General features: G+C 63.9%; 1 protein-coding gene across 3 annotated transcripts in view; it reads right to left on the reverse strand.

Moving 5' to 3' along the window:
- DLGAP3 (DLG associated protein 3) overlaps positions 1-22,103 on the reverse strand; it is a 28,739-nt gene that overhangs the window by 2,096 nt on the left and 4,540 nt on the right. Inside the window, exons 1-11 of one of the 3 annotated variants that reach the window (XM_056333442.1) lie at positions 20,599-21,139; positions 9,375-9,455; positions 5,563-6,643; positions 4,315-4,520; positions 3,677-3,791; positions 3,313-3,547; positions 2,312-2,652; positions 2,099-2,184; positions 998-1,422; positions 602-693; positions 248-391 (exon numbers count right to left, since the gene is read on the reverse strand). In XM_056333442.1, coding sequence (XP_056189417.1) covers positions 248-391; positions 602-693; positions 998-1,422; positions 2,099-2,184; positions 2,312-2,652; positions 3,313-3,547; positions 3,677-3,791; positions 4,315-4,520; positions 5,563-6,585 — 2,667 coding nt within the window. In that variant the 5' untranslated portion in view covers positions 6,586-6,643; positions 9,375-9,455; positions 20,599-21,139. Of the gene's footprint in view, positions 1-247; positions 392-601; positions 694-997; positions 1,423-2,098; positions 2,185-2,311; positions 2,653-3,312; positions 3,548-3,676; positions 3,792-4,314; positions 4,521-5,562; positions 6,644-9,374; positions 9,456-20,598; positions 21,140-22,103 lie in introns of those variants that run through there. The other 2 variants (XM_056333441.1, XM_056333443.1) reach the window with 2 other exon arrangements.

Consider the following 22,103-nt stretch of genomic DNA (forward strand, 5'->3'; position numbering starts at 1 on the left):
CTGCCCGTGCCGAGACCCTGCCCGGCCCCTTGCGGGCAGCGCTGCCCTGGAACGCCCAGTGAGCCCCCTGCGAGACCGCAGCGGGGGAGCGGCCCCTTCTTTAGCTTCATTTATTCCCAGCTCTGTTTTTCAAGTGTTTGCCAAAACCAGTCACTGGAAACAGCCCAGCAGCGTCGGTTTGGGTGCAGATGTGCTTGGGGAGGAGGAGGGAGGGAGAGGTCGCAGGGGACAAGTGCCAGTGGCATACCTTGGGCTCCACGATCTTCCACCCATTGGCCTTGAGCTGCTGGAGCTCTGCGAACTTCATGCTGACATCCTCAATGGAGAGCTGCAGGAGGTCCCAGAAGCCGGCCAGGTCTTGGAAGGTGGGCACGGGGAACGCGTTGGGATCCTGTGGGGACAGAGGGACACGGCGTCATCCACGTCTGCCTGCGGGACATCAGTTCTGCTGGCAATGCAGCCATCCCACCCCCACACTGCTGGGGGGGTTCTATGTCCAGCTCTGCCCCATGATGTTACAAAGTCCCTTTTCCACTGGCTAAGGGTATGAGACCCCCCACCCGCCATGGTCAACCGCACGGCACCGCTGCCTGGCACTCACCATATTCTGCTGGCAGAGGCGGTAAAACTGCTGCACCTTCTGGGACATGAGGAGCTGGGCGCTGCCCACGGCACTCCGGATCTTCTCCAGGACTGGCAGGAGGAGAGCAGACAGTCAACACTCCCGCAGGACACGGAGCCTCTCCCCTGCACAGTGGGGACCTGCACCCCCTCAGGGGCAGCTTGGACCTTCCCCCAACCCAGGTGGCATCTCCTCCCTCCTCCAGACCTCACTAGTCCCTGAGGGTTTCCCAGTGTTCCTTGCTCCCACCCAACCCCTTTAGCCTTGGCAGGGGAGATGGTCCATGGTCAGGGCACTGCAGGACCGTGGCTGTGCCCCCACCAGCTCTGCAGGAGCACCCCGTCCCTCCCACCCGTGCAAACCCCCCTGACTCACTCTCCTCCGGCAGGTCGTAGTCCTCAGCCTCCCTCTCCATCTGCTGGCACCAGCCCTCCATCTTCTCCACCTCCGCCTGCAGCAGTTTGATGAACCATTCCCCATCGCGGTGGCAGGGGGAGGCACGGCCGGAGTCAGGGAGGCTGCGGGAGCCCCGCTCCATCCAGGCATCCCGCCGGGGCACCTCCACCGTGTCATACTGCAGCTGGTAATCCTCCCGGTACGCCCACTGCCCCTGCGTGTGCACCGTCTTGTACACCGCGTACTGCCGGCCGGACTCGGGCTCCGAGGAGTGCCGCTGGAAGGGGCGCCCGAACTGCAGGGCTTTGTCCTCGGTGGCCACGGCCAGGCCGGTGAAGCCCTCCAGCTCCAGGTCCGCCTGCACGCCCGCCGTCACGCTGTTGGAGCGCTTGAAGCGTGCTCGCCTGCGGAGAGCAAGAGCGCGTGGGGACCCTCGCGGCCAGCGAGGACGGCCCCATCCCCCCACCAGGTACCACGGTGGGCAGGGTGAGGGATGCCCACAGGCAGGATGGGGCTGGGAACCCCGGTTTGGATCCCGGAGCATGTGGGGCCATGGGGACAGCCCTGAGCAGCTGCAGCCTGCCAGTCTCTCATCTCCTCTGCTCTTAGCCCGTTTCCATGGCTACCGGCGCTGGACCAAGGATGGAGAGGAGCGTGTACCAGGGCTGCGTGGGCACGTTGCCGGAGCTCCCCTCCCGCGGGCCCTTCAGGTCCCGGCACACGGCATTCCCACCTCAGCCAAAACGTTTTACGTTTAGCTGCAGAAAAGCCCAAAGGTTTCATCTGCACCTGGGCTGGGCCCAAGGCTCACAGCTGAGCCCCAGCAGAGACACCAGCAGAGGGTGGGAGCAGCGGACCCCCTTCCCCAGGCAGGCAGCTAGCAGCAGCGAGGTGTCAGGGCCAAGAGAAGGCCAAATCCTGCCCCAGGTGGGGGCAGCTGGCCCAGGATGGGGACAGTGCTGAGCCCTGGGGTCTCAACCAGAGGAGAGAGGGAAAAGATGCTGCAGGGCAGCGGTGGCACGTGGAGCTCAGGGTGTCCCAGTTCCTCGGTGCAGTAAGCGTGGTGTGGTGGTGTGGTACCTTTTGTCCTCCTCCACCTGCACCCCAATGGAGTGGAACTCCCTCTGGCTCCGGCTCTCCGTGTCCGAGTCGGAGATGGCCTCGACCTGCCGAGGGGTAGAGGGAGAGCGCTGGAGGGTGACCCTGAGATGCAGCGCGGTGACTCAGCATCACCCACGCCACTCGGGCGGGCTCAGAACCAGCTTGGAGCCCACAGGGAGGAGTGAAGCCCACCTGGACACCGATGGAGGGACGCCACTTGCGCTGCCGAGCCAAACTCCTCAGCTCCTCCCGGCCGGGAATGGCCTTGATGATGAGTGTGGAGGGCTTGGGAGCAGTGCGGGGCTGGACTGGAGGCAGGTCAAGGGCCACAGATGTCACCTTGGAGCTCTCCAGGCTCTCAGCCGAGTTGCAGCGGGTCGCAGCATCTTTGGACCAGGCGGAGCTGCGAGTGACCTCGCTGGGCAAGTAGCTCTCGTGGGTGGACTCGGTGCTGCTCTGCGCCGTGACGGAGATGAGGGGTTTGGCTTTGGTTCCTGGAGGGATGGGAGGTGGAGCTTTTCTGTAACTGAAGGCTGTTGTGGGAGAGGCGCAGGATGAAAAGGCACGTGAAAACACAGACACTTGCTCATTTCCCGCCACGAACAGGGGTCCCAGGTGAATGGTGCCCACCTCCTCCCACAGCACAGGGCTTGTCACCCCGCAGCATTTGCACCTCAGCTGGCCAAGATCTGGGCTGGAGCTCAGAGGGGCTGTTCGGCCAGTTTATTCCCCAAAGGGGATTGGAAACCACCCCAGACCCACACTGGCCATGCTGCTGCAGCAGCCGGCAAGGGGCAGAGATGGGAACAGAAGCAGAGGGAAAGAGGGAACAGCAGACCAGTGCTGGGGGCACAGATCAGCCCCTTGACCGGGACTGAGTCATGAGCAGGATATTCCTGTCCTGTGCCAGGGATGAGCCACGAGCGGGATGCTCATGCCCTGCGTCGGGGCCGAGCCGCAAGGGGGATGGATGGTCGTGCCCTGAGTGAGATTATTATGCCCTGTGCTGGGGCTGAGCTGCATGCAGGGTGCTCGTGCCCCGAGTGGGATGCTCACACCCTGTGCCAGGGGCTGCACGGGGCCAGGGGCAGGAGCGGGGACAGCAGCAGCCCTTGGCAGATGCCCAGATGAGCAGGCAGGGAGATGCAGGGGTTCCTCACGTGGCCCAGCCCCTGCTACCCCCAGGGACTCACAAGTGCTGGGCTTCAGGATGCTGCTGGTGATGGGCGGCCCGGCGGGGGCGGACATGGAGAAGAGTGAGAGGCAGTCATCGTCCTGGGAGCAGCCCGCCTGGATGGCCCGCAGGTAGCTGTGGCTCCGCATGCGGAAGCAGCCGGGCAGGTCCAGCGCCTCCACCGCCTGCGACTCCACCTCGCCGAAAACCGACTCGCAGACGGCCTCGAACTGGTGGTTGAGCTCATCGTTGATCTGGGGAGAGCGACGGGTGAGGCTGAGGGTGGCGAGCCAAGGCCAAGCGGGGCGGGAGATGCTCGGAGGAACATCTGCCACCCCCCCCTGCCCCAGCCTGCCCACGGCACCTGTGTCATGCGACCCTACCTGGCCGGTGGTGAAGGAGCGCCCGTAGCCCTGTCCCCGCGGGAGCATTCGCGGTGGCGTGCAGCAGCTGGGACAGTTACAGATATATGAATCAGAATAGTGCCTACTTGCAAACCTAATGAGAGACAGTGGGAATAGAAGGGATCGCACCAAAAGCAACACATTCAAGCAAAGCATTTGGAAACGCAGCCGCAGCGATGCTCCCGCCGGCCACCACTGCTGTCCCCACGCCTAACTGCCCCAAAACACTGTCCTGGGGGTACGGAGCCAACCTCCAGTGGTGCAGAGCCACCAGAGGGGTATGTGCCCGTGCTGTGCAGCAGGGCTGGGGACGAGGAGCCAGCCTGTCACCCAGCAGACTGGGCCACGTCCCAGTCATCTCCTTTTGAGCATGCCTCTTCTCCCCAACACCTGCATGTGGCTGCAGCAGCGGGTCCCGCTCCGAAGCCCAGCGCAGCCATGTCCCCCCCGGCACCCACCAAGGGTAGCTACAGCGCAGGGGCAGGGCTCAGCACCACTGCATCAGGGAGCGCAGCCGTGAGCGAGGATGATGCCACTCGTCCTCCCAGGGAGCCCCAGCCCCTGGCCCCGCTGCTGCCCGCGACGCTGAGATGGGGCCGGGATGCGACAGCCCTTACTTGGTCCTGGCCTGGTCGGCGCTGGAGGAGCGGCGGTAGCTGTCTCGCCGCGTGGCTGCCCTGGGCGATACTTTGGCGCTGGCGTCCGAGTCGGCGCTGTCCTCATCACCCATGGCCTTGATGTAGCTGCCACTGCGCATCCGCCGGCAGGGGATCTCCCCGTCCTTGCCCACTGCGGGGTATCCGCTCCACTCGTCCTGCGGCACCTGGAGCAGGAGGCAAGTGTGGGAGGATGCAGTGGCCGGGGTCCCGCAGTCGGGACGTAGAGCCGAGCCCTGCACCTGCCACATGGCACATGCCAGCCCGAGCACAGCGTGCATGCATTGCCCAAACCCAGCACGTGTGCACGGGCCCAAGGATGGTGCACATGCTGGCACGGCTCCCCTGCCCTCCCCACGGCACCCCAGAGCTGCAGGGATAGACCCTGGGTGCTCTCACCCCCTGGGAAAGCCCCTAAACCCTGGAGAGCTGATCCCTCCTAACAGCCACGGCTGCCCATGCCCCACGCGGGGCCATTCCCAAAGCGCAGGGCAGCGCAGCTGCTCCCACCTCGCAGCCCCCCCGGTGTGCGCGGCTGGGCCAAATCCCACCCATGCCAGCGCAGCCACCCGGCTGATGTCGTGGCCGCCGGTCCTGCCATGCGCCGCTGACGCTGGCACCACGGGGTCCTTACCAGGCTGCGGCAGGGGGACGGTGTCCCCCGGGCCCCATGGGGAGGGCAGTGGGGCCAGCACCCTGCCCTGCTGCCCCCACCGCCGGCGGAGAGGGGCCCTGGCCGCCCCCTGCCCTGGCCAGCACGGCATTGCTGCTCCCTGTCTCCTTCCCCCAGGAAAGGGAGAGAAGAGTTAATTAGTTTTTAATTGGAAGGGGATGACCTAGAAGGGAGCCCAGCGACGAGGCGGGCAGTGGCACCCAGCCAGGCACAAGCAGGATAAAAGCTGTGTGGAAGAAGCGGGCGCAGGGCTGCCGGCAGCCCCAAGCCGACAGAGCTGGGCTGCCCCCCCGAGCCAGCGTGGCACGGGGCAGGAGGTGGCAGAGGGGGCTCCGCATGGCCAGTGAGGGGACAGCGGGGACCAGCGTGGGACCCCGGGGGATGGGGCGCAGGCGCTGAGGACATGGAGCAGAGCTGGAGCATCCCCACAGCATCCTGAGCTGCCTGGGATGGGGGGTCTCAGCCCCGGCTCACCCCATGGTATCACCGGCTGTGGTCCCTGGGGTAGCAGCCCCCCGCCCTGCCCAGCCCTTCACCTGCAGGTACTGGTATGCTCGGTCTTTGGGCTTTGCTTCCTGAAGCATCAAGGTCTTCTCGGTGCCGCTGGCGCTGGGGTAGGCTTCACGGGCCTGTCTGACGGTCATGGTGTGCCAGGCACTCCTCTTGAGCGTCTGGCCATCCAGAGACATGGACATGCCGGCACAGGCCAGGCATTTTCCTTCCCCGCCGCCCTTTAGACTCTTCAAGGTCAAGTCTCTGAAGGCACTTTCGGGAGCGTCCACACAGTACTGGGTGCCCTGGTCGGCAGCGTGCCGGCCGGACACCATGTAGCTGCTGTCGCTGTCCAGGTTGTCGTCGGAGCTCCACCAGCCCATCATCTTGGACCGGTGCCGGGAGTCCACCTTGCGGTCCTTGCTCTTGCTGCGCTTGCCGTGGCGGGACTGGTGGTGGTGATGGTGGTGGTGGTGATGGTGGTGGTGGTGGTAGCCGTCCCCGCGGCCGTCCATCTTGGCACCGTTGTAGTCCCGCTTGGCCGGCGCCTCCAGGGAGTGGGACTTGGCAAAGAGCTTCTGGACGGAGTGGACGAGGTGGCGGATGCGGCTGGGGCTCTCGCTGCGGGGCTCGGCGCCGCCGGCCCGCGGGTACTGCAGCGTGTGGAAGCCGTCGTGGTGCAGCGGCAGCTGCTTCTCGAACTGGTCCAGCAGCGTGGGGGGCAGGCGGTTGATCTTGCTGGCAGGGTGGGCGGTCGCCATGCATTCGTCACAGGAGTCGTAGGGCTGCTGCGCGTGGTGCATCCTCGGGAAGGTGCTGCTGGCGCTGGCAGAGGGCGGCTCGCTCAGGGGCCCGCCCGGGCACTCGCTGGCTGTGCCAGGACTCCGTGCCGGGCAGTAGGGATGCTCCAGGGAACACGGCTCGCTGGGGCTGAGGAGGTACGGCGGCCGGCCCTCGGGGCCGTGCTGGACGTAGTCGGCAGGGTGCTCGCAGTCTTCTGGGATGCAGCGGCAGCGGTGGCCGGAGGAGGGCTGTGCCTGGCTACGCTCCCCATGGTAGCCCTTCATGGTGTCAGCACCCGCCCCATAGCTTCGGCATCCTGCAGGGTCGTCCCTGCGGGCTCATCTGTGGGGACAGGGACAGGCACAGCGTCACGCTCCCCTCTGCGCCCCACCACCAGCATAAACATTGGGGCTGTCCCCTGGGAACTGACCAAGGAGGCTGGGAAGCTCCCAGGGCAGGATCCGGCCCTGGCTGAGCCCTTGTGAAGTGGGGCTGGAATGCCAGAAGCCTGGCTGCCCGTGGGGCAAGGGGGGCACAGTGCTGGGGCCGGGCACCCGCGGTCACCCCGGCTCAGCTGCTTGGAGGGGGCAGCGGGAAGAAGATGCTTCTGGCAGCGATGCAAGCAGCGCAAGGCCTGCAGACGGCGAGGGAGGACACGCTGCCATCATCAGAAACTTGTTTTCTTCTCCAACACCAAATATTATGAAGTGTTTCTCCATTAGGAAAACCGTTCTGGCTGAGTTTTTCAGCCGTTGCGATTCACAGAGCCGTTAATGAGCTGCAGCGGGGCGCGGGGGGGCTGCACTCTGATGTCTCCATCCAGCCTGTCCTCCCTCCGTGCTCCCAGCCACGGCACACAACTGCAGATGGAGACCCACAATCGGCTGCCCCCCCCGGCCCCCCCAGCCCTGCCAGCCCCCTAGATGGAAAGCCAGGGAGCGGAGGTGGCCGTGCCACGCGTGGGGCATCCCCAGCAGAGGCAGGACAGGCAGCGTTGAGCCTGCACCGCCGCCGGAGCCGCATGCACCTGGGAAGGTTTGTCTTACTTACAGGCCCTCAAAGGCTCTGCCTTCGGAATGATTATAAATGAGGAAATTACTTATTCTCCAGTGTAGCTCGGCTAATTAACAAGCATCATTAATACTCTTGTTACCATTCTTGGGCAGGGTGCTGTGGGCAGCCCGTCTCCAAGACCAGCCGCAGGGAACGGTGACCATGGGATGGTCCCTGCGGCACATGGGGTCCATCGTGGGGACTGGATACAAGGGACACCAGGAGGGTCTGGGATGTGTGGGGACAGAGGGGCCACACGCCCTGAGGAGCCCCGGGAAGGGAGAGGGGCTGGAGGCCCCCAAGGGGCGTGGGGACCGGCGGCGATGCCCGCGTTGGTGGCAGCAAGTGGCAGACAGAGCCATGGCAGCACCCAGGGAATGCGTCTGCCCTAAGAAGCCTCCGCCACTGGCTTCTCTCCTGGCTTCAAGGCTGGATGGCTGGGTCCCACGCCGCTCCTGCCGCCCTCACAATCGTGCTCCTGCTCCAACGAGGCCCCTAATTGCTGCATTTTAACCAAAGGATCCTGCAGCCTGTTACAAAAAGAAATGCCTCTCTCCTCCTGGGAGAGCTGCTACGGGGAGCGGGCACAGCAGCACGGGAGGGGGCTGCCTCCCGGGCCCTGGGATCGAGCCAGTGGGCAGCAGCAGGATGGACAGACGGACAGATGGACGGACAGACAGGCTCCCAGCCCCGGCTCTGCCTCCACAGGCTGAGCTATCACCTCCTGCTTGGGGAGGGAAGCTCGCAGCTGATCCAAATATTGCCGCTGCAGCGGGAAGAAGGAGTCAAAACAGCTGAGCAGCCCATCACCACAAGCCCAACCGGCTTTTGTGCTCAGCAGGTGCAGCAATTAAACAAGGCTGGGCCCCGCCACCGCGCCGGCAAGGCACCCGCAGCCTCCCACCACCACTGGCAGTGGCAGAGCAGGGCAATGGCACAGGATGGGGACATGCCACGGTGAAAGATGCTGGGTTCCACCCAGTACCAGCTCACCAAAGCCACGTAGGTGCCTGTGCCCTGGCCAGGGACCAGTCAGTCCTCCCAAGGGCATGCTAGGGATGGGGAAGGGGTTGGGAGTGATCCTGTGGGTCCGTGTCCCCATGTCACAGCAGGGATGGCCGCATGCAGAGGGCAGGAGAAGCCGCTGAGCTCGTTCTTCCCTCTCCAGGGTGGGCAGTGCGGGCAGGCGGCTGCCACGCAGGACAGGGGAATAGGCTGGAGCACGGCTCGTGGGCAGCCGGCTGTGGCCAAGAGCCGGAGCCGTGTCCCACCGAAGGCCACTTGCGCTGCAGAGCCCTCGGGAAATGGTGGATTTGTGCCACCGAACCGCAGACTCAAAAAGGGGGGTAAAAATCCAGCCCAGCTGAATTTTGTGCCATTTAACACCAGGGTAATTACCACCAGTGGGAACCTACCGCCCACACAATTATGTGCTAGGATAAACTGGAAGAGCATAATTACCATTACAAATAACTCACTTCTTGCCTTTATTGCATCCAAAGCCTGGAGAAACTCCCCAACGCCACCTTTCCTCTGATGTCTGCTGCCACCCTGTCTCTGCCCAGCACGAGGGTCAGCACATGGAGGAGAGGGGCTCACAGCCCCCCACACTGTGGGTCACGCTGAAATTCAGCCTCCTGCGTAATTCCCCATAGGGACACTTGGCAGAGGCGGTTCTGCTTCCTGAGGCCCAGGGCTGCGGGGACCCTGGGGCAGCGCTGGCAGAAGCCTGAACTCCCCTGGGACACCGTGGCACCCAGGGACCCCCAGATTTCCTCCAGCTCCAAGACCACCGGCGGGAAGGTGATGGGACAGCAAAACCCCACCGCAACACCTGGGTCCAGCAAACTGCCCACGCACAGGGGCAAGACTGGGGTTTCCAACATTTCCAGGTCAAACCCCAAGAGCTGGGGTTGCTCGCCCTGCACCCAGGGGGTCCCGGCGGCCTGTCCTTCCCAAGCAGCCCCCACCGCAGGCAGCGCGTGCTGGGGTCCCGGTGAAGCCCGTCGGTGGCACTTACCGCCCAGCACTCAGGGGGATGCTGTCCTCATGGCCCCAGCCAGCAGCTCCTCGGCGCTGGGTGTCCCGGCGGCAGCAGGCTCTGGGGGAGCGACACAAAGGGATGAAGCCCAGGGAGGAAGAGAGAGGGTGTTCCTCCCCAAAACCAGCCTGACCCAACTCGCCGGGTATTTTTCCAGCAGCCCAGCCTTCTCTCCTCCCCTGAGGCTGCCCCACACCAGCGCTGCCCGCACCAGCAGCGACGGGGATGGCTCCGCACAGCCACCAACACGTGTTTCGCACAGCTTAGCCCCAAAACCATCCCCAGCCCCATCCTGTTATGCAATTCCCTGCCAGCGGGCACCAGAGCCGGCCCAGTGGCCGCCTCGCCATCGACTTTGATTTGCTCCGGATCTGGCCATATGCTTCACAAAGCCTCCACCCGCCACCCTGGCTTTCCAGCTTGAGCAAAGGGATTTTTTTTTTTCCAGCTGCCAGCCCGGCAGAGGCACAAGCTCGGCCCGCTCTGCTTTGCAAATTAGCGTGAGGTTTTGCCAGCGTGGGTCCTGCTGGGGATCTTTACGGCTGGGGATGAAAGCAGGAGAGAACAAACACACAGCGTGAGCGCCCGGCACCGTGCGCAAGCTGGAGCCTGGGAAAAAAAAAATAATAAAGTGGTCTTCCCATGTAGGAGCTGAGCAAATTTGATCTACAGTCATCGGAAGAAAATAAATATGGAATACCGCCAGGTCATTTCCACCGCGCTTTTAATCTATTTACTTTTTCCCAACTCGTAAGCGAGGATTGTGGAAACTAATTGCTCTGTTATTTTATTAGGTTGTATTAGTAAAATTTACTCAGCCTCAAAAAAAAAGAGGGGCTTAGTAAGAGATCACCTAATTTAGTACGTAATTCTGCGCCAAGTCATTATTTTCTTAAAAGTTGAATTAGCTGAAAGCAGCTCACCGATGGTTCATTAGTTGTGTCAGGCAGGGAAGAGTGTCATTAGGGAGAGGTTTGTCACCCCGGTAGGTAAGGGCTGGCCAGGGGAAAGGGAAGGGAAAAGGGAAGGGGAACGGGAAGGGGAGCAAGCAGGGTGCAAAGATCACAGCAAACACCCTTGATGCAATCAGGAAATCAAAGCCAATTAGTGTTAATGGAAGAAAACTGAGCAGGCTGCAGGCGGGCACTGCCCGGAGAGGGCTGAGGGGCAGGAACCAACCGGGCACTGCTGGCAATAAGGGACGAGGCAAGATTTGTAAAAAGTCACAAGGGACAAACACCAGCTGAAGAACTGCAAATGTGAGCAGAGCAAGAAGTATTTACTGAGGCCACTGAGAGGGACTGGTGGCACCCAGCACGGATGGCCGGCAACCTGACAGAGCCGGGCTGGGGGGTCCTGGCACCCCAATGCCGGGGGGCATCTCCCCGGCTCAGCCTGCCCCAGCACGTCCCTCCTCCCCCAGCACGGGCGCTTGCCGGGCACCCAACCCACAGCCCAAGCCCAGCGCTGCCACCTCGCTCCGTGTGCTGGGAGGCTGAGGACAGGCCGTTTAACGGGAGGGGCAGGTTATTAAGCACATGATTAATTTTGGCACCAGCCCCGGCTGCCTGACAGCTCCTTCTCCAGGGCTGGGGAGGGCGAGCGCGAGAGGTGCTGCCTCTGCTGATGCAGCGGTTGGTGGGATGAAAAATCCTGCAATGCAGCACTGCTTCTTAATGAGCCATTTGTCTTTGAGTCTTCTTCACTCATTACCATGCCGGGAGAGGGATGGGAGTTGCCCCAAGTCCCCATCTGAGCAATTACTCCTGGAGAAGAGCGAGGAAATACGGCCATGACGCGCCCCAGCTGCCAGGGATCCCGGCACGGCCGCCAGCACTGGGACTCCCCGCCGCAACGCAGGTGCCTCTGGCCGCTGCCACCACGGGGGGAGCAGGACCCCCTGCCCCGCACAGCACACACCGCTCAGCACCGCCTGCCCGGAGACCCTGATCCCCAGAGCGGATTCCCCTGGGGCAAGAGCCACGCTCCTGCGGCAGGGCGTGTGAGGGAGCCAGAGCATCCCGGAGCTGCCGGGGCAAAGCCAGTGGAGATGGGAGCCTGGCGCTCCATCCCTGCAAAGCCCAAACCTGGATCTTGGCAGAAAAACCACTTCTTCATAAGCCCTGTACAAGCAGGGAGCAGCTGGGGCAGCAGCCAGAGCCCACACAGAAGCTGGCGGGGAAGGAAAGCAGTGGCACGGGGAAGGGGCCACACCAGCATCCCCGAGTGGGCACGGGCTGCAGAGGCGAGCTGCCCCCGAGGCACAGGCACCTCCAGCCCCCTTGGTGCTGCAGCGATGCTCATCCTGCCCACGGGAGCCGGGACACAGCACAGGGGAACTGACTGTCAGAGGTGGAACCCCATGGCCAGAGCAGCAGGACCACAGCCAACTAACTGAGTCAGGAGCCCATCCTGGAGGGACCCCCCAGCCAGGCAGGGCCTTGGAGACCCCAGCCTCCACCAGCTGGCGCAGAGTTCATGGGTGCTGCCCTGCATGGATGAGCACCCATCACCAGTTACACGCACAGACAGCTTCCTTCTCAAGGACGCAGTCAACACCTGCCCGCGCTGCCTGGGCCCAGCAGCAGCCAGCACACTCCCCCAGTGCCCCTCCAGTGCAGGGTGGAAAGGGGCGACGTGCAGGTGACCCCAGGGAGCCTGGTGGGACAGAGCTGACGCGAGACCAACACACCTGATGTTCACTTGCAGGAAAGGGAAGGGAAGAGCGGGGGCAACCCCTGTGCCACACTCGCCCTGGGTGCTCTGCCCGTGTCCCCGCCAGACACCTTGTTCCAGTGCCCAGCACAGCCCCAGGCGGGCGGTGGGCTCCAGCCATCCCCCCAGAGTTAGACTTGCCCTGCCAGAGGACCCTTTCCAGGCATCTGGGGGCCATGGCAGCCCCCCAGGCACTGCTGGCTGTGCCAGGGGCCCTGGCTAGCACTGGTGCCAGATGTCCCGTTTCCTCACCCACTCCCCTGGGCTGTGCCATTTTGCCCTCTCCTCCCACATGCAGCCCACTCTGTTGGCAGGATGGGCCACGCTGCCTGGGCTTAAAAAGCCACTTATCTCCCTGGCCACACGATGTAACGACTTAAGCCAGGGATCACTCCAAAGCTGCTTTGGTGAGCTCGGGGCGGCACGGCATTAGCACCAACTGCGGCAGCAGCGACGATCTCTGGCCGCCCCCTGCCCGTCCCCACCAGGCCCCTGGGCAGGCTGGTCCTTCCATCCCCAGCTCCGTTCCCCTCGGGCGTTCGGCCATGCCAGGGCTCTCACCTGCCACTGCCATTTCTCTGCACCCCACATTCCCCAGCACGTGGCACTCTGCTCCACCCTCAAACAACACCCATCCCAACCATTTCCCCTTGCAACACCATACCATCCCACGGCTCTTCCCGCAACGGGGCCACAGGGACCAAGGTTTCCAGCAAGCCCGACCTGGGAATGGTGATGAAGCAGAGGTGGCAGGGATGCTCCAGGCCACCATGTACCATTCCCAGGCTGCATCCCACACGTGGGGCTCCTCGAGGCCAGGGATGGGCACAGCGAGCCTGAGGCACAGCGCAGCCCAGCTCACCAGCGGAGGACCCGAACTGCCACTTTAATGGATGGGCTTAATTTGCAAAGCTGATGAAAACCTAAATATTTAAATACATAATTCTGCACAATGCTCTTAGCACGGGCCCGGTGCAGGGACAGAGCAAAGGGAGGGATATAGCTGGCAAACTGGGAGCATGGCAGGCATGGGGGGCATGGTGGCAGGACCACACTGGTCATCCAGGCACCGGCATATCCATCATGCACAGTGTGGGGACAGCGCGCATCCTCAGCCCTGCAGCAGGCAGCACAGGCAGGGTGGGTGCCATGGGGTGCTCTGCCGCAGGGTGCTCACCATGAGCACCAGGGTCCCACTCTGCCACCAGCCTCCAAAGCATCTCACAGGGAGATGCAGGAAAAGGGGAGCATGGTCTGAGCTGGGGAGCTGTGAAGGGCAGCGGGATGGGCCCCCGTGGAGATTACACCACCGATATTCCTGCTACAAGAGCTTAGAGAGAGAAGAGATTTACAGGATTTACCAGCAATACAAATTGAATATTTAATTTTAGCTGCAAGGGAGGCGCGGGGGCTCAGCCCAGGAGCACGTGGAGGTGTGCAGGCGGTGGGCTCAGGGGCTGCCCTGCCTCCTGGGGTGGTGCTTCCAGCTCTCAGGGGAAAACCCATGCCAGGGCTGGCACCAGGGGCTGGGGGGACCAGGCAGCCCCATGCCAGTGGCACAGGGCACCCTCTGCCCAACCTGCCCCTAATCCCACCAGTCGCTCAATGGCTGCCAACTGTGCAACAGCCTCTGCCACCACATGGGAGCTCCTGCAGGATCATCCCTGGATGAACCACATGTGTGGCCCCAGCATCAGGGATGCTCCTGGGGGCTCAGGAGGGGCCCTGGCCCCTACATGCTGCAACAAGGCTCTGCCTGGATGAGGATGCCCCTGGATGAGGCTGTTTGCCAGACAGGGCATGGACTGTGCCAGGGAACGGGGATGGAGACAGCAGGAAGGGATGCAGGAGCTGAGTACCCTCCGGGACAGGGTGCAGAAACCCCAAAGGGGACCTAGCCACCCCCTCCAAGGCCAGAGCAGGGGCAGGGACCACGCAGCAAGAGCGCCCCACCAGCCGCGGGGATGGGGGCTCTGCCAGCTGTCCCCAAGCCCCAGCACGGGGGTCCCCATGGTGCCACCGAGCTACGTGCCCATCCTGCCTCACCACACCATGGCCCGGCACGCAGCGCTGGTGCGGGCGCTGCCACGGGGCGGACTGGGGGAGGATGGCAGAAGATGAATGAGGGAGTCGGGAGGCTAATGGCATTGTCTGGAAAGTAGGTCGTGTGCTGAGCAAAAAGATATTTATATCAAAGCTTGTTCCCCCGCAGAAGCTCCCGAGCTGGGCACAGGCAGCACCACCAGCCCGTGGCCATGGCCACAGCACCCCGTGACCCCATGTGCCCCCACAGGACCCCCTGCCCGACCCCCACCCAGCTCTGCCATCCTGGGTACACACACGCCATCAGCCCCAGGGCTGCCCCGCTGGTGGGGCGGCGGTGCCAGAGACAGTTATCTCGACAGAGCCAAAGCCGCGGCAGCTCTCTGTCTTTTGCTGACCTGGCTGCAGGCACCGGGCAATGAATGGCACCGGGTTATTTTTATTTAATATAACCATTGCCAAGGTGTAATACCGCCAGGGACACTCCCCAGATGGGCACAGTCAGCCTGCACTAGGATGGTCACAGCGGGTCCTGCCCTAGCCCTGTGCCAGCTACGGCACCACGGCCCCTCTCCACACACCCAGCCCTGGCACCGGCACCAGCCACGCTCCTGCGTCACCACTGTCCTGAGCTTCAGCCAGGTCTCAGCCTTGTTGCAAAGCTCAGCCAACTCCTTTCCTGCTGGGGGGGAGACCCATGCTCCTCACCCTCTCCCTCACACCTCCGACCATCCCAGAAAAGCCCACAGATAGTCCACGCAAGCCCAGAGAGTGCTGGGATCTAACAAGATGTTTTGCCCCCTCCAGCCACGCTGCCCCAGTGGCTATGGACACCACCCAGCCAGCAGCCATACGGCCATCCAGCCCCACTCTCCTGTCCCCATCCCTGTCCTCATCCCCATCCCACACCCGGGCAGCCTTGGATCCAGCACGGGAGCAGGTTCATTTCCCGTAATAGCTGTGTCGGCTGAATTTACAGCCTTGCTCTGAGTTATTAATAATAATGGCCTCACTCTTAAGTAGGGCTTTTCATCTGCCTCAGAGCCCTTTCCAGAGGACATCTGCAGCATTATCACCATTTTATTCTCATTTCAACGGGCAGGAGAGTGAGACGGAGAAGGGACCGCCATGCCTGCTGCTGGGCAGCCAAGCCCAGGGGTGCAGCATATGGCCCCGCGGGGGTCCCAGCCACAAAAACCCCTGGGGGGGCTGGAATGCCCTGGCCCAGTGGGAGGAGGCAGCCACGGTGCTGGGGCTCGTGCCGGCCATGCTGCGGTGATTTACACCGGCGCTGAGCCTGGGCCCCGCCACGCGGATAAATCCACTTCAGGCAGCAATAAACCAGCATCATCACATCGGTAATCCGCAGTGCTCCCACCGTGGTGAAAAATTGAGGGGCAAGGCACTACCACCGCTGCTGACATGCTTGTGCCAATAAATCCCAGCCCTGTGTCAGCAGGGGGACGGGGAGGTCTCCGGGGTGGAAACCCCTGGCGGACCTGTGGTCGGAGAGGTGAGAGCCACCGGGCACCCATGGGAGATGCCAGCAAGGGAGACCCAAGCACAGGGCACGAGCCTGGGGATGGCCCCAGCACACAGGACCTGCAGCAGCCACGTGGGACCAGGGACATCCCCGAACCACCCCCCACGCATCCCACAGCAATGCCCACCCGCCGCGGGCAGCGCCGACGTCTCCATGCTGTGCGCCACAGCGGGGCTCTGTGGGCAGATTTATTTCTCTGTTAAAGCACTTTGATCTGAAGTTATTTTTTGTTTACTAGCAACAAGGTATTGTAAATACATCTTTGCTGATAATTATAGAGTCTGGGCGCACACCTTAATCTCCATAAAATATCAGATGTTACAATTTGCCTGATTTAATGAGATTGGAGGCTGATAAGCCGCTGAGGTAAGCTGTAAACCTGGGGGGGAGGAGGGAAATGATTGCAAATGTGCTAAAACGCCTTCATCATCCTCCTCCTCCTAGCACTGCCACGTGCACAGGCCGAGAGCATATGCCCAGCCCCTAGCCCCCTGCCCAGCTCCCAAGGTGGGTCAGGGCTGTGCTGCAGCAGCTTCACGCAGGGATGGGCATTTAGGGCAAACTGAGCCTTTTATACAATTTACCTCATTAAAACTCCAAGAGCTGAGAGCAGCACCGAGGCCTCACCGAGCTGCCCGCGGGGCTGCAGCCGGGGGCTCTGCCTGGGCACGTTCTGCACCCCGTGCCACGCCAGGGAGGACAGGCAGCACGGTACCGGGGCCCCGGGGCCAGGCTGGGGCGCAGGCAGGCACATGTGCACGCTCCAGTGCTGGCAGCGTGCACGGCCGCGTGCCGGCGGAGGTGTGAGGACGGGGTCCCCAGGGGGTGCAGGGGCACAGCTGTGCTGCTCAGGGAGGTGCGCACGCTGGCAGCCCGCACCGTGCAGGGATGCATGCGTGTGCATGCGTGTGCATGCGTGTGCAGCCCTGCCTGGCACCACCGGCCACGCCAAGGATGAGTTGGGGCTGGGGGGGGTCCATGCAGGCAGGGAGGGGGCCTGGCCTGCAGGGAGCTGCACACCCAACGCCTGCGTATGCACAGCCATGCCCTCGCCGTGTCTCTCCCCAGACGTGGGAGTCTGTGTGGTCCGAGGTGTCTGGGGTGGGGGTCCCCATCCCACAGTGATGGGGGGGCCCTGCCTGGAAAGCAGGAGGCTCCTCCCGGTCACGAACACCACCGTTTCCACAGCAACCTTAAAGGCCTACAGCTGCCATCTCTACTAACAAACCTGCGCTGGTAGCGTTCCCGGGGGATGCCGAGCCCCATCCCAGTGCTCATCACCCCAGCCTCGGAGCAGGGCACCCTCTCCCCACACCTGCCAGCCCCCAACCCATCTCTTCTGGCTGGCATCAGGGCTCACCTCCAACCCCCTTCCCTGCACCAAGACCCCCAAAAGACGCAGACCTCTTGCACCAAGAGGGATGGGCACCCCCAAACCATCCCTGCTCCAGCCCGGACAGGCAGGAGGAGCCGGTGGTGACCTACAAATGTCAGGCTGATGGGTTAATTAATTTCCCTCTTCCTCAGGCCGTTATCAGATGGAATAAGACGTCACCTGAGACTGTTAATTGGGCTAATTATTCCAGTTTCAGATTTTAAGTAATTAGTTACTGTTGTCTCCAGTCTTACTTCCACAGTTTTCTAAAAAGGTCAGGTGGTTCCCAGCTCCTGAGACCCATGAGATGGGGTGGAGGGGCTGCGGCGGGGGCTCAAACACACAGAGACCCCTGCACCAGCTGGGGACACTGGGGACAGCACGGTGGGAACCTGCCTCATCGTGCTCACCCTGGAGCTGGCAGGAGAGGGACGTCTCCGCCTTGATGGCAACGGAAGGAAACCAAGAGAGAGAATAGGAGATGAAAGCGCAGGGTGAAGGATGGGGGCCAGGAGGAGCCCTCCCCAGCCCCCTCCTCCCTCCCTCCACCGCAACTGTGACGCCTGCTTCAGGCTGAGCTCCCCCCGCCAGACTGAGCCACTGTCACCCCCGCAGCGGTGCCCAGGTCCCCCGGGTACCTAATTCCTCCTTGTTTGAGGTTAGACTCCCCAAGGGGGAAATCTCAGCCTGGCGTTTTCAGCGAGTGCAATTTTCCCGCGGGGTTTCCCAGCGGTTGGGCACAGAGACACACCGCGGCGGCGCAGGATGCCAGGCAGGAGCGCGGGCAGGAGCGCGGGCAGGAGCGCGGGCACACCGGCAGCACCCGCCCCGCCAAGGGTCATGGTGGCCAAAACCATAAAGCGATACCTGGTGCCCGTGGGGTCCCCACAGGGACCACCCGACATCCCGTGCGGGGCATCGGCAGCGGGGTGGGTGCCTGCCCAGGTGGCACGTGCCAGGCAGAGAGACAAGCAGAACCAGCTCAGCCCCCAGCCTCATCCTCTCAAGGAACACCGTGCTTTCTCACAGCCTCATCCCCCACTATTAATAGCCTTCACTAGCCTCCTCGGGAGCCATTTGCATATTTGATTGCAACTCTGAGGCGGGGCAGGGCCCTTCAATCAGCCGCTCCCGCAGTCTCATTTGCATGGTTTGACATTTTGTTCTGGGAGCGCTGACACCGGTGCTGTGGTGGGGGCCACGGCTCGGGCGGGGGAGGTGGGCACGGTGTCCCCAGGCAGCGGTGCTGGCCCGGGCACGCCACATGGGCCACTCTGCGCGCACCTGGGTGCTGCGAGCAGAGCCGGCAGCACCTCCTCTGCCTGCCCCAAATCTGGCAGGGCGTGACGGAGCCTTGGTGGCCCATGTCCCCAGGTGCCCTGCTCTGCCCTGCCCCACTCGCCGGCCCGGCTGGCGGTGCCCTGTCCCTGTCCGACCTGTGCAGCGGGACCATGAGCCGTGCCCAGCCTGGCAGGCAGGGCGGGGGGTGGCGGGCACGGCCGGGGGGTGGCTGCCCGTCCTGCCAGCCCTGTCTGGAGCTGCTGCACATCAAAGGCCAGCGTCGGGCCGGGATGTCCCCGGGGAGGGGGGGACCCCGAGCCCCAGCGCACCCATTGGCATCCCCAGGGGAGCTGGGGGGGACGCGCTGCCGGGTCCCGGCTGGCCACGCAGCGTGGGGCGATCAGCACCGCGGACAGCGCCCGGCCGCCACCGCCACGGCCACCACCACGGCCACCACTGCCACAGCCACCATGGCCACCACAGCCACCACCACGGCCACCATGGCCACCACTGCCACCACGGCCACCACGGCCACCACTGCCACAGCCATGGCCACCATGCCCACAACTGCCACAGCCACCATGGCCACCACAGCCACCACCACAGCCACCATGGCCACCACTGCCACAGCCACCATGGCCACCACTGCCACCACCACGGCCACCATGGCCACCACCATGGCCACCACTGCCACAGTCACCATGGCCACCACTGCCACCACCATGGACACCATGGACACCATGGCCACTATGGCCACCACTGCCATAGCCATCATGGCCACCACAGCCACCACGACCACTACGGCCACCACTGCCACAGCCACTATGGGCACCACAGCCACCACTGCCACCACAGGCAGCCACCCTGCAGCCCTGCCGCCAGCCCCTCTTGCAGCCCCAGGCCAGGGCCGCACCAGGCAGCAGCAGGAGGAGCTGGGCGGCTCCAGCGCCCAGGGCAGACATGGCCAGGAGCTGTGTTCCGGGACAGCCTTGCTTCCCCCCCAGCTCTTGGCATCACTCAGCAGGAAAAAACAGCCCAGGGTGAGGCGTGGGATTGAGCCTGAGGATGATGGGGATCGGAGGAGGGCTCTGCTACTTCCCTCCCTCCTGCCTCAGTTTCCCCTCTAATAAAACCCACCAGAGAGTACAGGTTTGTCTCATGGAGAGGCAAGGTGGTGGGGGAAAACCAGGGAGAGGTACGGGGGGACCGAACTGCCAGCGTGATCATGCCAAGGAGCAAACCAAAGACAGGCAGGGCTCACAGCACAGATGTTGGCACCAGCTGTGCCACTCCCCGGCAGCAGAGCCATCTGGCAGGCAGGCAGACCCGGGGGTCCCCAGCTCCATCCACGGGCCAACACACAGACACCACAGAGGGGACCCTGCCCCACTCCAGGACACGCTTGGCCTGGCCGTCCTGGGACTCAGCTCCCTGGAAAGCCACGGGCAGGCAAATCAACACCGACCCCGGGGGGGGCTCGGGGGAGGCCAGCATGTCTCCCCAGCTCTGAGCACGCAGCAAAGCCTCCCCCCTACACGGCCCGCTCCCCCCTTGCCCCGCAGCCAGCCACAGACCTCAGTGCTGCACAGCTCAGGGAGCGCTGGGCCTGGGGCAAGGGGGTCTCACCCCCCTCATCCTGAGCAAATACCTGCGCTGAGACCCCCGTGTCCCCAGGGCTGAGCGCACCACGTCCCCAAGCTCAGGCACAGCCCAGGCTGCCACCCACAGCATGCACAGCCCCAGCGCACACAGCCCCCAGCCCCAGTGTGCACAGCCCCTGGCCCCCAGTCCCGGCACACCCCCCACAACACGCACAGCCCCCCACCCCAGCAGACACGGCCCCCAGCCCAGCACAGGGTTGCAGGGAAAGGCAGGAGAGATCTCTGGGCTGGGAACTCCCCATCCCGGCCGGGCAAGCTTCAAGGCTGTGCCGGGGCTTGTCTGGGCGAGGGCTGGCTGGGAGCCATACGCTGCACACCGAGACGAGGGGGTGGCTGCCAGGGAGGAGGATTCGGCCAGGAAAGGGTTAGAAAAGGCTCCGAGGGGCTGCAGGCTACCGGCGCGGGGGGGGGGGGGCTCCCGCTCTGCCCGGGCTGGGGGCTGGGGGCACTGGGCTGCACCTCTGTGAACAAAGCAGGGCTGCCCCGGGAGAGGGGGTCTACAAGGCATGGACCCCCCTGCACAGAGCCAGACCCACTCCCCTCCCACCCAGCAGCCCCTTCTCCTGCGCCCACCGCCCCACTCACCCTGCCACCGCTGCTAAGCCATGAAGTTGCCCGCCCGGGCTCGGCAGGAGCCGAAGGATGGAAGCGGCACGGCGGCTGGATTCGCTCTCTTCCTCCACAATCCCTGTGGGCTGCCCATGCCGCGGCCAGGCCGTGCAGCGAGCGGCCACCAGCCCAGCAGGAGGTGGCCCCGGGGTCACGGCCACCCACGGCGGCGCGGCGGTGGCCACGCTCCGACACCGGCACCTTCCAGCAAGCGCAAGGCGGTGGCGGAGCCGTCGCCCCCGCACGTTGGGGACACACCCACGCACGCTCCCCGGCGCGCTCCGGCCACCCCCGCGCACCGCCACGCACCCCCGGGAAGGGGCTGCCCACGCCAGCAGCGCCCGCACGCCCACGCAGCACCCCGTACGCACCGCCCTGCTGCATCGCCACGCACAGGGATGGACGGACACGCAGCCACGCACGCCGGGATGGACGCACAGCCCTGCATGTTGGGACAGACATGCAGCCATGCATGCCAGGATGGACACACAGCCCTGCATGCTGGGACAGACACACAGCCCCACACGCCAGGATGGACACACAGCCCCGCATGCTGGGACAGACACACAGCCCCACACGCCAGGATGGACGCACAGCCCTGCATGCTGGGACAGACACACAGCCCCACACGCCAGGATGGACACACAGCCCTGCATGCTGGGACAGACACACAGCCCCACACGCCAGGATGGACACACAGCCCTGCATGCTGGGACAGACACACAGCCCCACACGCCAGGATGGACACACAGCCCCGCATGCTGGGACAGACACACAGCCCCACACGCCAGGATGGACACACAGCCGTGCATGCTGGGACAGACACACAGCCCCACACGCCAGGATGGACACGCAGCCCTGCATGCTGGGACAGACACACAGCCCCACACGCCAGGATGGACGCACAGCCCTGCATGCTGGGACAGACACACAGCCCCACACGCCAGGATGGACACACAGCCCTGCATGCTGGGACAGACACACAGCCCCACACGCCAGGATGGACACACAGCCCTGCATGCTGGGACAGACACACAGCCCCACACGCCAGGATGGACGCACAGCCCTGCATGCTGGGACAGACACACAGCCCCACACGCCAGGATGGACACACAGCCCTGCATGCTGGGACAGACACACAGCCCCACACGCCAGGATGGACGCACAGCCCTGCATGCTGGGACAGACACACAGCCCCACACGCCAGGATGGACACGCAGCCCCGCACACTGGGATGGATACACGGACACGCAGCCCCACATGCCAGGATGGACACACAGCCACCCCACACCGCTGCTGCATCCCTGTGCATCTGGATGGCCCCACAGCCACGTGCACCCCGCTGCTCCCACCCCACAGATCCCCATGCACCTCTGCACCCCGCAGGACCTGCGTGCAGCCCTCACTCTGCCGGCTCCCTGCGTGCCCGCACCCCCAACACCCACCAGCACCCACTGCAGCTCCTCCACCATGGGGATGTC

This window comes from Falco biarmicus, chromosome 3 (assembly GCF_023638135.1).
Source record: "Falco biarmicus isolate bFalBia1 chromosome 3, bFalBia1.pri, whole genome shotgun sequence".
Taxonomy (NCBI): Eukaryota; Metazoa; Chordata; class Aves; order Falconiformes; family Falconidae; genus Falco; species Falco biarmicus.